This window comes from Heptranchias perlo, unplaced genomic scaffold, assembly GCF_035084215.1.
Source record: "Heptranchias perlo isolate sHepPer1 unplaced genomic scaffold, sHepPer1.hap1 HAP1_SCAFFOLD_256, whole genome shotgun sequence".
Lineage (NCBI taxonomy): Eukaryota > Metazoa > Chordata > Chondrichthyes > Hexanchiformes > Hexanchidae > Heptranchias > Heptranchias perlo.
Window position 1 is genome coordinate 60,988 of NW_027139268.1, and position 16,394 is coordinate 77,381.

At 51.6% G+C, this 16,394-nt stretch overlaps 1 protein-coding gene across 1 annotated transcript in view; it reads right to left on the reverse strand.

The window, feature by feature from the left end:
- Positions 1–16,394, reverse strand: part of LOC137310515 (uncharacterized) — a 53,904-nt gene that overhangs the window by 33,285 nt on the left and 4,225 nt on the right. The window contains exons 2-6 of the mRNA XM_067978284.1: positions 13,349–13,609; positions 9,879–10,154; positions 9,485–9,763; positions 3,661–3,774; positions 852–884 (exon numbers count right to left, since the gene is read on the reverse strand). Of these exons, the coding sequence (XP_067834385.1) occupies positions 852–884; positions 3,661–3,774; positions 9,485–9,763; positions 9,879–10,154; positions 13,349–13,609 (963 nt within the window). The remainder of the gene's footprint in view (positions 1–851; positions 885–3,660; positions 3,775–9,484; positions 9,764–9,878; positions 10,155–13,348; positions 13,610–16,394) is intronic.

Here is a 16,394-nt window from a genome sequence, read left to right on the forward strand (position 1 = left end):
GAGTCCAGGGGAGGGGGTGAGGGACTGGAGGGGGTCCCTCCTGTGTAACCCCCCCCACCCCGAGTCAGTGAGTCCAGGGGAGGGGGTGAGGGACTGGAGGGGGTCCCTCCTGTGTAACTCCCCCCACCCCGAGTCAGTGAGTCCAGGGGAGGGGGTGAGGGACTGGAGGGGGTCCCTCCTGTGTAACACCCCCACCCCGAGTCAGTGAGTCCAGGGGAGGGGGTGAGGTACTGGAGGGGGTCCCTCCTGTGTAACTCCCCCCACCCCGAGTCAGTGAGTCCAGGGGAGGGGGTGAGGGACTGGAGGGGGTCCCTCCTGTGTAACTCCCCCCACCCCGAGTCAGTGAGTCCAGGGGAGGGGGTGAGGGACTGGAGGGGGTCCCTCCTGTGTAACTCCCCCACCCCGAGTCAGTGAGTCCAGGGGAGGGGGTGAGGGACTGGAGGGGGTCCCTCCTGTGTAACTCCCCCCACCCCGAGTCAGTGAGTCCAGGGGAGGGGGTGAGGGACTGGAGATGTTCACAGTCTGATCTCTGTTTCCTGATTGATCCATTCTTCCTCATTAATGGATCAAACTGTCTGATGGACATTTTGTTTCTCTGCGCAGTTAATGTTCAAATCAGATTGTAAAATAATTCACCAACACATCAAAACAATGACTCGGATTATCCGAGCTGTTGTTTTTTCAGTGTAAGAACGGACTGAACTCTGGAAATACAGATTAAATATTTCACATTGTTTCTCTGCTGGATCGAGAATCTCCTTCTGGAGAACTCCCAGGAGAATGAAATTCCACAACTTAATGTCCCTTATTATCCATTTCATCCCCAACAATCTGTCCCCTCCGTCACTTACTGCCTGCTGTTGTGTAAATCGGACTTGTTCGGTCTGCAGGAGAAAAATAAATGTCAGTGAGAATGGGGATCTCCCAAAATCAGAGAGTCAGCACACAACAAGGTGGGGAAATGGAGAGTGTGGAATAAATGCTCAGTCTCACACCCCCCTTCAGTCCCACACTCCCCCCTTCAGTCTCACACCCCCCCTTCAGTCTCACACTCCCCCCTTCAGTCTCACACTCCCCCCTTCAGTCTCACACTCCCCCCTTCAGTCCCACACTCCCCCCTTCAGTCTCACACTCCCCCCTTCAGTCTCACACTCCCCCCTTCAGTCCCACACTCCCCCCCTTCAGTCCCACACTCCCCCCTTCAGTCCCACACTCCCCCCCTTCAGTCCCACACTCCCCCCCTTCAGTCCCACACTCCCCCCCTTCAGTCCCACACTCCCCCCTTCAGTCCCACACTCCCCCCCTTCAGTCCCACACTCCCCCCCTTCAGTCCCACACTCCCCCCCTTCAGTCCCACACTCCCCCCCTTCAGTCCCACACTCCCCCCTTCAGTCCCACACTCCCCCCCTTCAGTCTCACACTCTCCCCCCTTCAGTCTCACACTCCCCCCTTCAGTCCCACACTCCCCCCTTCAGCCCCGCACTCCCCCCCTTCAGTCTCACTCTCCCCCCTTCAGCCCCGCACTCCCCTCCTTCAGCCCCGCACTCCCCCCCTTCAGCCCCGCACTCCCCCCTTCAGTCCCACACTCCCCCCCTTCAGTCCCACACTCCCCCCTTCAGTCCCACACTCCCCCCCTTCAGTCTCACACTCTCCCCCCTTCAGTCTCACACTCCCCCCTTCAGTCCCACACTCCCCCCTTCAGCCCCGCACTCCCCCCCTTCAGTCTCACTCTCCCCCCTTCAGCCCCGCACTCCCCCCCTTCAGTCTCACACTCCCCCCCTTCAGCCCCGCACTCCCCCCCTTCAGCCCCGCACTCCCCCCCTTCAGTCCCGCACTCCCCCCCTTCAGTCCCGCACTCCCCCCCTTCAGTCCCGCACTCCCCCCCTTCAGTCCCAGTACTGGAGACTCTCCCACACTCACTCTGTCCCCTCAGTTCTCCATTCCCCTCTCTCTGACTCTCCTCTCTCAGTGCCCTGTACTCCCAGTACTGGAGACTCTCCCACACTCACTCTGTCCCCTCAGTTCTCCATTCCCCTCTCTCTGACTCTCCTCTCTCCGTGCCCTGTACTCCCAGTACTGGAGACTCTCCCACACTCACTCTGTCCCCCTCAGTTCTCCATTCCCCTCTCTCTGACTCTCCTCTCTCAGTGCCCTGTACTCCCAGTACTGGAGACTCTCCCACACTCACTCTGTCCCCCTCAGTTCTCCATTCCCCTCTCTCTGACTCTCCTCTCTCAGTGCCCTGTACTCCCAGTACTGGAGACTCTCCCACACTCACTCTGTCCCCCTCAGTTCTCCATTCCCCTCTCTCTGACTCTCCTCTCTCAGTGCCCTGTACTCCCAGTACTGGAGACTCTCCCACACTCACTCTGTCCCCTCAGTTCTCCATTCCCCTCTCTCTGACTCTCCTCTCTCAGTGCCCTGTACTCCCAGTACTGGAGACTCTCCCACACTCACTCTGTCCCCTCAGTTCTCCATTCCCCTCTCTCTGACTCTCCTCTCTCAGTGCCCTGTACTCCCAGTACTGGAGACTCTCCCACACTCACTCTGTCCCCCTCAGTTCTCCATTCCCCTCTCTCTGACTCTCCTCTCTCAGTGCCCTGTACTCCCAGTACTGGAGACTCTCCCACACTCACTCTGTCCCCTCAGTTCTCCATTCCCCTCTCTCTGACTCTCCTCTCTCAGTGCCCTGTACTCCAGTACTGGAGACTCTCCCACACTCACTCTGTCCCCTCAGTTCTCCATTCCCCTCTCTCTGACTCTCCTCTCTCAGTGCCCTGTACTCCCAGTACTGGAGACTCTCCCACACTCACTATGTCCCCTCAGTTCTCCATTCCCCTCTCTCTGACTCTCCTCTCTCAGTGCCCTGTACTCCCAGTACTGGAGACTCTCCCACACTCACTCTGTCCCCTCAGTTCTCCATTCCCCTCTCTCTGACTCTCCTCTCTCAGTGCCCTGTACTCCCAGTACTGGAGACTCTCCCACACTCACTCTGTCCCCTCAGTTCTCCATTCCCCTCTCTCTGACTCTCCTCTCTCAGTGCCCTGTACTCCCAGTACTGGAGACTCTCCCACACTCACTCTGTCCCCTCAGTTCTCCATTCCCCTCTCTCTGACTCTCCTCTCTCAGTGCCCTGTACTCCCAGTACTGGAAACTCTCCCACACTCACTCTGTCCCCTCAGTTCTCCATTCCCCTCTCTCTGACTCTCCTCTCTCAGTGCCCTGTCCTCCCAGTACTGGAGACTCTCCCACACTCACTCTGTCCCCTCAGTTCTCCATTCCCCTCTCTCTGACTCTCCTCTCTCAGTGCCCTGTACTCCCAGTACTGGAGACTCTCCCACACTCACTCTGTCCCCCTCAGTTCTCCATTCCCCTCTCTCTGACTCTCCTCTCTCAGTGCCCTGTACTCCCAGTACTGGAGACTCTCCCACACTCACTCTGTCCCCCTCAGTTCTCCATTCCCCTCTCTCTGACTCTCCTCTCTCAGTGCCCTGTACTCCCAGTACTGGAGACTCTCCCACACTCACTCTGTCCCCCTCAGTTCTCCATTCCCCTCTCTCTGACTCTCCTCTCTCAGTGCCCTGTACTCCCAGTACTGGAGACTCTCCCACACTCACTCTGTCCCCCTCAGTTCTCCATTCCCCTCTCTCTGATTCTTACCTCTCCGTTGTCTTTTCCAGATGACTATTCCGATTATCACCACTATAACAGCCAGCGCCGCAATCACTGATCCGATAATAATTCCCAGATTGGATTCCCTGTTTTCCGGTCTTTCTGAAACACATTTCAATAATATCAGGATTGTTTCTCTCTGTTCCAAGAACCATTCCCAGTTCTGTATTGATTGGGGGAAATTTTAACCTAACCCACCCGTGGGGAAACTGACGAGATCGGGTGTAACGCTGGTTTTACTCCCCGCCCCGATTTTACTGCCCATTGAAGTCAGTGTTCAGTAATATTGGTCAGAATCCAGCCCATCCCATGGGTCTCTCGCCCGGTGAGTCAGGTTAACATTCCCCCCGATGTCTGTGTGTCTTTTCCTTGTCCCATCCCCAGGGTTACATTGTACAGTCCAGGAGTCAGCGTCACTGATGGTTCTCACAGATCGGTTTCTATTCTCTCTATTTATATCTTATTTCTTAAAGGCAAATCATGTTTAACCAACCACAACCCGGCTTTATTTCCGGGTTTAACATCGGTGTGTAAAAAGTCCAGGCTTCCCACTGGGAATGCAAAGTCTGAAAATTTTGTGGTTGCAACCCAAAAAAACAATTATTTTCAACTCCCACCCGCCCCCAACCCACCCGTTGTTGGGGGTTAAAATCACCCCCAGAGAGTGGGGATAAAGGGAATGTGCTCTGATTGGTGGGATGTGAGAAGTGGTGTTCCCCAGGGATCTGGACTGGGGCCTCAGCTTTTCACCATATTTATCAATGATTGGATGACGGAACAGAGTGAGTTGTATCTCCAAGTTTGGAGATGACACTAAGTTAGGGGACACAGTAAAGGGACACAGACAGATTATAAAAACTGATTATAAATACAGAATATAAAAACAGGGAGGTATTGCTGCTGTTATATAAGGTATTGGTGAGACCGCACCTGGAATACTGCATACAGTTTTGGTCTCCATACTTAAGAAAAGACATACTTGCTCTCGAGGCAGTACAAAGAAGGTTCACTCGGTTAATCCCGGGGATGAGGGGGCGGACATATGAGGAGAGGTTGAGTAGATTGGGACTCTACTCATTGGAGTTCAGAAGAATGAGAGGCGATCTTATTGAAACATATAAGATTGTGAAGGGGCATGATCGGGTGGATGCAGTAAGGATGTTCCCAAAGATGGGTGAAACTAGAACTAGGGGGCATAATCTTAGAATAAGGGACTGCTCTTTCAAAACTGAGATGAGGAGAAACTTCTTCACTCAGAGGGTGGTAGGTCTGTGGAATTTGCTGCCCCAGGAAGCTGTGGAAGCTACATCATTAAATAAATTTAAAACAGAAATAGACAGTTTTCTTGAAGTAAAGGGAATTAGGGGTTTTGGGGAGCGGGCAGGAAATTGGACATGAAGCTGAGTTCGGATCGGTCAATGCCCTGTGGGTGGCGGAGAGGGCCCAGGGGCTGTGTGGCCGGGTCCTGCTCCTACTTCTTGTGTTCTTTAGATTTGTGGTTTGGATCAGATCAGCCATGATCTTATTGAATGGCGGAGCAGGCTCGAGGGGCCGATTGGCCTACTCCTGCTCCAATTTCTTATGTTCTTATGTTCGTATGTTCTTAAATGAGTGGGCAAAACTATGGCAGATGAAGTTCAATGTGAGTCACATTGTGAGGCACAGGCTCGATGGGCCGAATGGTTCTATGTGGGGAAATTGAAGATCATCCATTTTAGATCGGAGAAAGACAAATCAGGATATTTTCTGAATGGTGATAGACCAGGGGCTGTAAAGGAGCAAAGGGATTTGGGTGTCCAAGTACACAAATCACTAAAAGCGAGTGTGCAGGTAAAAATTAATCAAAAAGCCCAATGGAATGTTGGCCTTTATCTCGGGGCCTGGATTACAAAGTGAGGAAGTGATGCTTCAGTTGGACAGAGTCTTGGTCAGAATCCAACTGGAGAATTGTGTTCAGTTCTGGGAATCGCACCTTATGTAAGATATATTGTCCTTGGAGGGGATACAGTGCAGATTCACCAGACTGATACCGGGGCTTAGAGGGTTAAATTCTGAGGACAGGTTACAGAAACTTGGCTTGTATTCCCTGGAATATAGAAGGGTGAGGGGTGATCTAAATGAGGGGTTTAAAATGATAAAGGGATTCGATAGGGTGGAGACAGAGAAACTATTTTCTCTGGTGGGGAATCCAGAACGAGGGGGCACAATCTTAAAATTAGAGCCAGGCCATTTAGGAGTGAAATCAGAAAGCACTTTTTCCACACAAAGGGGAGTGGAAATCAGGAAATCTCTCCCCAAAAGGCTGTGGGTGCTGGGAACAACTGAAAATTTCAAGATAGATGTATGTGGGGTAAGGGAATCAAGGGATATGGATCAAAGGAGGGGAAATGGAGGAGAGGTACAGATCAGTCATGGTCTCATTGAATGGCAGAACAGACTCAAGGGGCCGAATGGCCTGCTCCTGTTCCTATGTTCCGTACACACACATACACACACACAGACACACACACACACACACACACAGACAAAATGTCCTTCAGGGAAGGAAACCTGCCGTCCTTACCCGGTCTGGCCGATATGTGACTCCAGACCCACAGCAATGTGGTTGATTCTTAATCACCCTCTGAAATGGCCGAGCAAGCCACTCAGTTGTGCAATCTCGCTAAACAAAGACATAATAAGAATAAAACCGGACGGACCACCCGGCATCGGACCACGAGGCACCAGACACGACAAAGGCAAACCAAGCCCAGTCGACCCTGCAAAGTCCTCCTCACTAACATCTGGGGACTTGTGCCAAAATTGGGAGAGCTGTCCCACAGACTAGTCAAGCAGCAGCCTGACATAGCCATACTCACAGAATCATACCTTTCAGCCAACGTCCCAGACTCTTCTATCACCATCCCTGGGTATGTCCTGTCCCACCGGCAGGACAGACCCACCAGAGGTGGCGGTACAGTGATATACAGCCAGGAGGGAGTGGTCCTGGGAGTCCTCAACATTGACTCCGAACCCCATGAAATCTCATGGCATCAGGTCAAACATGGGCAAGGAAACCTCCTGCTGATTACCACCTACCGCCCTCCCTCAGCTGATGAATCAGTCCTCCTCCATGTTGAGCACCATTTGGAGGAAGCACTGAGGGTAGCAAGGGCACAAAATGTACTCTGGGTGGGGGACTTTAATGTACAACACTAAGAGTGGCTCGGTAGCACCACTACTGACCGAGCTGGCCGAGTCCTGAAGGACATAGCTGCCAGACTGGGCCTGCGGCAGGTGGCGAGTGAGCCAACATAAGGGAAAAACCGACTTGACCTCATCCTCACCAATCTACCTTTTGCAGATGCATCTGTCCATGTCAGTATTGGTAGGAGTGACCACCACACAGTCCTCGTGGAGACGCAGTCCTGTCTTCGCACTGAGAACACCATCCAACGTGTTGTGTGGCACTATCACCGTGCTAAATGGGATAGATTCAGAACAGATCTAGCAGCTCAAAACTGGGCACCCATGAGGCACTGTGGGCCATCAGCAGCAGCAGAATTGTATTCCAGCACAATCTGTAACCTCATGGCCCGGCATATTCCTCAATCTACCATTACCAACAAGCCAGGGGATCAACCCTGGTTCAACGAGGAGTGTAGAAGAGCATGCCAGGAGCAGCACCAGGCAAACCTAAAAATGAGATGCCAACCTGGTGAAGCTACAACTCAGGACTACATGCATGCTAAACAGCGGAAGCAACATGCTATAGACAGAGCTAAGCGATTCCACAACCAACGAATCAGATCAAAGCTCTGCAGTCCTGCCACATCCAGTCGTGAACGGTGGTGGACAATTAAACAACTAACGGGAGGAGGAGGCTCTGTAAACATCCCCATCCTCAATGATGGCGGAGTCCAGCACGTGAGTGCAAAAGACAAGGCTGAAGCATTTGCAACCATTTTCAGCCAGAGGTGCTGAGTGGATGATCCATCTCAGCCTCCTCCCGATATCCCCACCATCACAGAAACCAGCCTTCAGCCAATTCGATTCACTCCACGTGATATCAAGAAACGGCTGAGTGCACTGGATACAGCAAAGGCTATGGGCCCCGACAACATCCCAGCTGTAGTGCTGAAGCCTTGTGCTCCAGAACTAGCTGCGCCTCTGGACAAACTGTTCCAGTACAGTTACAACACTGGCATCTACCCGACAATGTGGAAAATTGCCCAGGTATGTCCTGTCCACAAAAAGCAGGACAAATCCAATCCGGCCAATTGCTGCCCCATCAGTCTACTCTCAATCATCAGCAAAGTGATGGAAGGTGTCATCGACAGTGCTATCAAGCAGCACTTACTCACCAATAACCTGCTCACCGATGCTCAGTTTGGGTTCCGCCAGGACCACTCGGCTCCAGACCTCATTACAGCCTTGGTCCAAACATGGACAAAAGAGCTGAATTCCAGAGGTGAGGTGAGAGTGACTGCCCTTGACATCAAGGCAGCATTTGACCGAGTGTGGCACCAAGGAGCCCGAGTAAAATTGAAGTCAATGGGAATCAGGGTTAAAACTCTCCAGTGGCTGGAGTCATACCTAGCACAAAGGAAGATGGTAGTGGTTGTTGGAGGCCAATCATCTCAGCCCCAGGACATTGCTGCAGGAGTTCCTCAGGGCAGTGTCCTAGGCCCAACCATCTTCAGCTGCTTCATCAATGACCTTCCCTCCATCATGAGGTCAGAAATGGGGATGTTCGCTGATGACTGCACAGTGTCCAGTTCCATTCGCAACCCCTCAGATAATGAAGCAGTCCATGCCCGCATGCAGCAAGACCTGGACAACATCCAGGCTTGGGCTGATAAGTGACAAGTAACATTCGCGCCTGACAAGTGCCAGGCAATGACCATCTCCAACAAGAGAGAGTCTAACCACCTCCCCTTGACATTCAACGGCATTACCATCGCCGAATCCCCCACCATCAACATCCTGGGGGTCACCATTGACCAGAAACTTAACTGGACCAGCCATATAAATACTGTGGCTGCAAGAGCAGGTCAGAGGCTGGGTATTCTGCGGCGAGTGACTCACCTCCTGACTCCCCAAAGCCTTTCCACCATCTACAAGGCACAAGTCAGGAGTGTGATGGAATACTCTCCACTTGCCTGGATGAGTGCAGCTCCAACAACACTCAAGCTTGACACCATCCAGGAAAAAGCAGCCCGCTTGATTGGAACCCCATCCACCACCCTAAACATCCACTCCCTTCACCACTGGCGCACCATGGCTGCAGTGTGTACCATCCACAGGATGCACTGCAGCAACTCGCCAAGGCATCTTCGACAGCACCTCCCAAACCCGCGACCTCTACCACCTAGAAGGACAAGGGCAGCAGGCGCATGGGAACAACACCACCTGCACATTCCCCTGCAAGTCACACACCATCCCGACTTGGAAATATATCGCCGTTCCTTCATCGTCACTGGGTCAAAATCCTGGAACTCCCTACCTAACAGCACTGTGGGAGAACCTTCACCACACGGACTGCAGCGGTTCAAGAAGGCGGCTCACCACCACCTTCTCAAGGGCAATTAGGGATGGGCAATAAATGCTGGCCTCGCCAGCGACGCCCACATCCCATGAATGAATAAAAAAAAGCCTTTCATATCTGTCATAATCAATATCTCACATGGACATTATTTCACTCCCTCTAACACACACACACCCACACACCCTCTGACACACACCCCCACACACACCCCCACACACCCACAACCCCACACCCCCACACATCCACACACCCACACACCCACACACTTCCAATGCAGTTCCTTACCCCACTGATAGACCTTTGCCTCTGCCAGGCTGCTGTGTTCAATTTGACAGGAGTATTGATCCTCATCCCCAGCATTGACTTCAATCTCTTTCTTGATCTGATGGGTCCCATCGTGGTTCGGTCGAACCCCCGAGGATTGGCTCTCAGACACTCGCTCACCATTCCTTAGCCAGGTCACCTCGATGTTTACAGGGTAAAATCCAGTAACCAGGCAGGAGAGAGTGGGCGGGTTGTACTGATTATTGGGGTCACTTCTGGAGATGAACACTTCAGGCTGAACTGAAAGGGGAAAAGGGAGGAAACACAAACAATAGAGAGACAGAGAATGGAATGGGATAACAGTTTCATAGATCAGAAAGTTCAATCAGAAAATGGGAAAATGGGAAATCAATACCTTTCCTTTTGAGATATTCCTTTCCAGCGCGTAAATATAACTGTAAAAGGTCAACCAGTTCTTCTTCCAACTGCCATTTCCAATGCTTGTTCCAGGAATCATCAGAATCCCATTTCTCCTTGGTCTTCACTGCAAGGTGATTGGTTGCGACCCATCTCATCCTGTCTGGCTCTAAACTAATATAATCCTTTCCATCATATCCAAACCGCATCGATCTCTTAATGGAGCCGTCTTCAGTGATCTCAACAGTCCTTATCCATTGGAAAATGTGAATTCCTGTCAGTGACCAACCAGAGATCAATAATCAATAATCAATAGTTAATGGAGAATGTCCATTTATTACTGATGTAACGGGAAGTTAGAGTCGCAGTCTGATCAGAGGGGAAAGGGGGTCCAGTGTCAGGTAGAAATGGGGGGTCAGATTTGTTAACCCCTTCTGAACCGTGACAGAATTATGGAAGACAATATCACGGTAAATCTCAGATGATAGGCACCATTTTTATCACATGACTTCCCCTCCCCCACTTCTCGAACTCGATACCCGTGAGTGCCGCTGGTGCACTGCCCTTGAGGACCAGAACCAGGTGTATATTTCTGATGTGCCAGTGGGCCTGTTTTGGGAACCACACTGGCCCCAAACCTCCATTTTGCCCCAATGTTGCGCTGCTGAGCCTGGACTTCTGGGAGCCAATCCAGTCCCGTACTGACCACCCGCAAATCACACACTCATCTCATTTACACACCCACTGGCATTGGCTGAGCGCAGCGCCCATGTGACACGGACCTCCCCTGACGGGTGGGGGTGGGGATTTAAAGCGCAGTCTTTAAAGAGCCGCAAATGGCTGAAGATTGCAGCAGAGGGAAGGATCTAAACTTTCCCCCAAGACTGGGGTCCCATCAGGAGCTGGAATAAGAGGCTCATGTGAGATATTGTGAGACTTTTAAACAATGTGGTCACGGGAGGAGCAGGCAGAGGGTCTGGGAGAAGGGAGCAGGGCATTGGAAGGAGGGAGAAAAGAAGACCCAAAATTATAATGAGAACAACCGTCAATCACTGATAGATGGAACGGTCAAAGGGAAGAGAGAGGGAGAGAGATAGAGAGAGTTAGAGGGAGAGAGAGAGAGAGAGGGGGAGATATAGAGAGAGAGGGAGAGGCGGAGAGAGAGAGGGAGAGGCGGAGAGGGAGAGGGAGAGGCAGAGAGTGATAGAGAGAGGGAGAGAGAGAGAGAGATGGAGAGAGAGGGAGAGGGAGAAGGAGAGAGGGATTGATAGGGAGAGGGAGAGAGAGATAGAGAGAGGGAGAGAGAGATGGAGAAAGACATCGATAGAGATAGATGGAGAGGGAGAGGGAGAGAGGGAGATAAAGAGAGATAGAGAGAGAGGGAGAGAGGGAGGCAGTCGCAGAGAGAGAAAGAGGGAGGCAGGCGCAGAGAGAGAGAGAGAGAGAGAGAGAGACAGATAGAGAAGACACATGGACCAAGGGAGAGACTGACTGACAGAGAAAGTGAGAGACGGAGAAAGCATCAGATGGAGACAGAGAAAGAAAGGCAAGGTGTGACAGAGAGATAGTGAGTGAGAGAAAGCAAGAGAGAGAGAATCAGATAGACAGAGAAAGTGAGAGACAAAGGGAGACGTAGAGAGAGACATAGGGAGAGAGAGACATAGGGAGAGACAGGGAGGCAGAGAGGGAGAGAGGGAGAGGGAGTGGGGGAGAGGGAGTGGAGGAGAGGGAGTGGGATTAGTTTGGGATTGATACAGGGCTATGGGGAGAGAGTGGGACAGTGGGATTAGTTTGGGATTGATACAGGGCTATGGGGAGAGAGTGGGACAGTGGGATTAGATCGGGATTGATACAGGGCCATGGGGAGAGAGCGGGACAGTGGGATTAGTTTGGGATTGATACAGGGCTATGGGGAGAGAGTGGGACAGTGGGATTAGTTTGGGATTGATACAGGGCTATGGGGAGAGAGTGGGACAGTGGGATTAGTTTGGGATTGATACAGGGCTATGGGGAGAGAGCGGGACAGTGGGATTCGTTTGGGATTGATACAGGGCTATGGGGAGAGAGCGGGACAGTGGGATTAGTTTGGGATTGATACAGGGCTATGGGGAGAGAGCGGGACAGTGGGATTCGTTTGGGATTGATACAGGGCTATGGGGAGAGAGTGGGACAGTGGGATTAGTTTGGGATTGATACAGGGCTATGGGGAGAGAGTGGGACAGTGGGATTAGTTTGGGATTGATACAGGGCTATGGGGAGAGAGCGGGACAGTGGGATTCGTTTGGGATTGATACAGGGCTATGGGGAGAGAGCGGGACAGTGGGATTAGTTTGGGATTGATACAGGGCTATGGGGAGAGAGTGAGGCAGTGGGATTAGTTTGGGATTGATACAGGGCTATGGGGAGAGAGTGGGACAGTGGGATTCGTTTGGGATTGCTCCAGCAAATCGCAGGCACCGACACGATGAGGTGAATGGCCTCCTCCTATGCTGTAATGTCTCTGGTTCTATCTCTCACCAAGCTCTTTCCCATATCGTCTTCTCTCTCCCTGATTACTTCCCGACACTGGTGTTTTATGTTCCTTTCTCCCTCGTTGCCACCTCTCCTTATCTCCCTCTCCTTTTTGTCACTTCTCTATTTCCCCATCTCTCTCCCTCCTCCTCTCTCTCCCTCCTCCTCACTCACTCACTCCCCAATTCCCACTCTCGAAATTCTCCTCCATTCCCCCGATATCTATTATTTCCGAATTGGGAGAATGGAAGTTCATAAATAGAGGCCCAGGCTGTGGGGATGGGGAAGGCCGCAGGAGCAGAAGCAGTCCCCATAAATAAAGGCCCAGGCTGTGGGGATGGGGAAGGCCGCAGGAGCAGAGGCAGTCCCCATAAATAGAGGCCCAGGCTGTGGGGATGGGGAAGGCCGCAGGAGCAGAGGCAGTCTCCATAAATAGAGGCCCAGGCTGTGGGGATGGGGAAGGCCGCAGGAGCAGAGGCAGTCTCCATAAATAGAGGCCCAGGCTGTGGGGATGGGGAAGGCCGCAGGAGCAGAGGCAGTCCCCATAAATAGAGGCCCAGGCTGTGGGGATGGGGAAGGCCGCAGGAGCAGAGGCAGTCTCCATAAATAGAGGCCCAGGCTGTGGGGATGGGGAAGGCCGCAGGAGCAGAGGCAGTCTCCATAAATAGAGGACCAGGCTGTGGGGATGGGGAAGGCCGCAGGAGCAGAGGCAGTCTCCATAAATAGAGGCCCAGGCTGTGGGGATGGGGAAGGCCGAGAAGCAGGTAAAATATAGAACAGCCAACTTAGTCACTAAAAACGAGGAGGTGGCCCAGGAGGATGTGATGTGGGACTGGTCGGGAAAGTGGGAACAGCTGGGATCAGAGAGCAAATTGACGTCAAAAATAATTGATTAATTCCCAATAGACAGCCATTAAACAGGCCGTCAGTGGGAGTTTCCTGTATCACTGATCTTACCGGATGTGTGGTTCGTCCATTTTATTATTGTATTGAGATTCTCCATCGTCACATCGTAACGCATCTTCCCGAGATGACTGTAATAATTCCATTCTTCCACATCGAGAGAGTCTGTTAAGAATTGCTGTCTGGAAACCATATGTTGGGTGTCACTGTCATAATGGGATAACACAACTCCATTAACCATCGTCATACCCATAAACTCAGGGCCATCCGTGTTGCCAGAAATTCCCGTGTACACCACAGTGAAGGAATCAGAGTCTGTCAAAGGAACAATTAAAGGGATGGGTTAATAAACATTTACAAACAGTCCCAACTGATCAAAGTGAAGCCCATTCAGATAGTGAAAATCTCCAGACGTCCACTGCATTATAAGAACATAAGAAATTGGAGCAGGAGTCGGCCAATCGGCCCCTCGAGCCTGCTCCGCCATTCAATAAGATCATGGCTGATCTGATGCCAACCACAAATCTAAAGAACACAAGAAGTCGGAGCAGGACCCGGCCACATAGCCCCTGGGCCCTCTCCGCCACCCACAGGGCATTGACCGATCCGAACTCAGCTTCATGTCCAATTTCCTGCCCGCTCCCCATAACCCCTAATTCCCTTTACTTCTAGGAAACTGTCTATTTCTGTTTTAAATTTATCTAATGATGTAGCTTCCACAGCTTCCTGGGGCAGCAAATTCCACAGACCTACCACCCTCTGAGTGAAGAAGTTTCTCCTCATCTCAGTTTTGAAAGAGCAGCCCCTTATTCTAAGATTATGCCCCCTAGTTCTAGTTTCACCCATCTTTGGGAACATCCTTACTGCATCCACCCGATCAAGACCCTTCACAATCTTATATGTTTCAATAAGATCGCCTCTCATTCTTCTGAACTCCAATGAGTAGAGTCCCAATCTACTCAACCTCTCCTCATATGTCCGCCCCCTCATCCCCGGGATTAACCGAGTGAACCTTCTTTGTACTGCCTCGAGAACAAGTATGTCTTTTCTTAAGTATGGAGACCAAAACTGTATGCAGTATTCCAGTATGCAGTATCTCAATGTCAGAATCCTGTCTGTATGATAAACAGGGGATCACTGCAGTGTGGGAGGGACAAGCAGCAGAGTTTTGGATGAGCTCAAGTTTACGGAGGGTGGAAGGTGGGAGGCCGGCCAGGAAAGCAATGGGATAGTCACGTCTAGAGATAGCAAAGGAATGGAGGAGGGTTTCAGCAGCAGAAGGGCTGAGGCAGGGGGGGAGACGGGCGATGTTACAGAGGTGGAAGTCGGCGGTCTTGTTGATGGAGAGGAGATGGGGTCAGAAGCTCATCTCAGGGTCAAATAGGACGTTGAGTTTGTGAACAGTCTGGTTCAGCCTCAGACAGTGGTCAGGGAGAGGGATGGAATCAGAAGTGAGGGAACGGAGTTTGTACCGGGGCCCGAAGAAAATGGAGCCGGTCTTCCCAATGTTTAATTGGAGGAAATTGAGGCTCATCCAGGACTTTGTTGGAGAAGCAGCGTGAGAACACTGAGGCAGTGGAGGGGTCGAGGGAGGTGGTGGTGAGGTAGAGCTGGGTGAGGTCAGTGTAGATGCAGAACCTGACGTCTTGTCTTCAGATGATGTCGTCAAGAGGCAGCATATAGATGAGAAATAAGAAGGGGCCAAAGATTGATCCTTGGAGGACTCCAGAGGTAACGGTGTGGGAATGGGAATGGGATGGGAAGAGAAGCCATTGCAGGATATTGTCTACGAGTGGATAGGCAAAAGGCTACAGAGAGGTGGAGAAGGATGAGGAGGGATAGTTCACCATGGTTACAGTCTCAGAGAATGTCATTTGTGACTTTGATAAGGGCCGTTTCAGTACTGTGAAAGAGACGGGAACCTGATTGGAGAGATTCAAACATGGACTTGCGGGAAAGATGGCCACGGATTTGGGAATTGTAATCACACCAGGGAACATCGAGCAGATCTAAAAAAAAAGCAACTGCAATCAGTACTGAAGAAAATGAATCTTCAGACAAGACAACGCCCAGGCAGGCAGCAGAAAGTTCCTTTAAGTAACTGAGACTTTCAGAAACCAAGAGCTCCTTTTAATTGTTTCTGCCTCAACTTTCTGGGCAAAAATGGAAGAAAACAGAATCTGATTGGTTCAAATCTGACACTCCAAATGATCTCATGGTTCAAACCGACAATCCCCAATCACACCGACAATCCCCAATCACACCGACAATCCCCAATCATACCGACAATCCCCAATCACACCGACAATCCCCAATCACACCGACAATCCCCAATCACACCCACAATCTCCAATCACACCGACAATCCCCAATCACACCGACAATCCCCAATCACACCGACAATCTCCAATCACACCGACAATCTCCAATCACACCGACAATCCCCAATCACACCGACAATCTCCAATCACACCCACAATCTCCAATCACACCGACAATCCCCAATCACACCCACAATCCCCAATCACACCGACAATCTCCAATCACGCCGACAATCTCCAATCTCACCGCCAATCCCCAATCACACCCACAATCTCCAATCACACCGACAATCCCCAATCACACCGACAATCCCCAATCCCCAATCACACCGACAATCCCCAATCACACCGACAATCCCCAATCACACCGACAATCTCCAATCACACCGACAATCTCCAATCACGCCGACAATCTCCAATCACGCCGACAATCCCCAATCACGCCGACAATCTCCAATCACGCCGACAATCCCCAATCACGCCGACAATCCCCAATCACGCCGACAATCCCCAATCACGCCGACAATCCCCAATCACATCGACAATCCCCAATCACGCCGACAATCCCCAATCACGCCGACAATCTCCAATCCCCAATCACACCGACAATCCCCAATCACACCGACAATCCCCAATCACACCGACAATCTCCAATCTCACCGCCAATCCCCAATCACACCGACAATCTCCAATCACACCGACAATCCCCAATCACACCGACAATCTCCAATCACACCGACAATCCCCAATCACACCGACAATCCCCAATCACACCGACA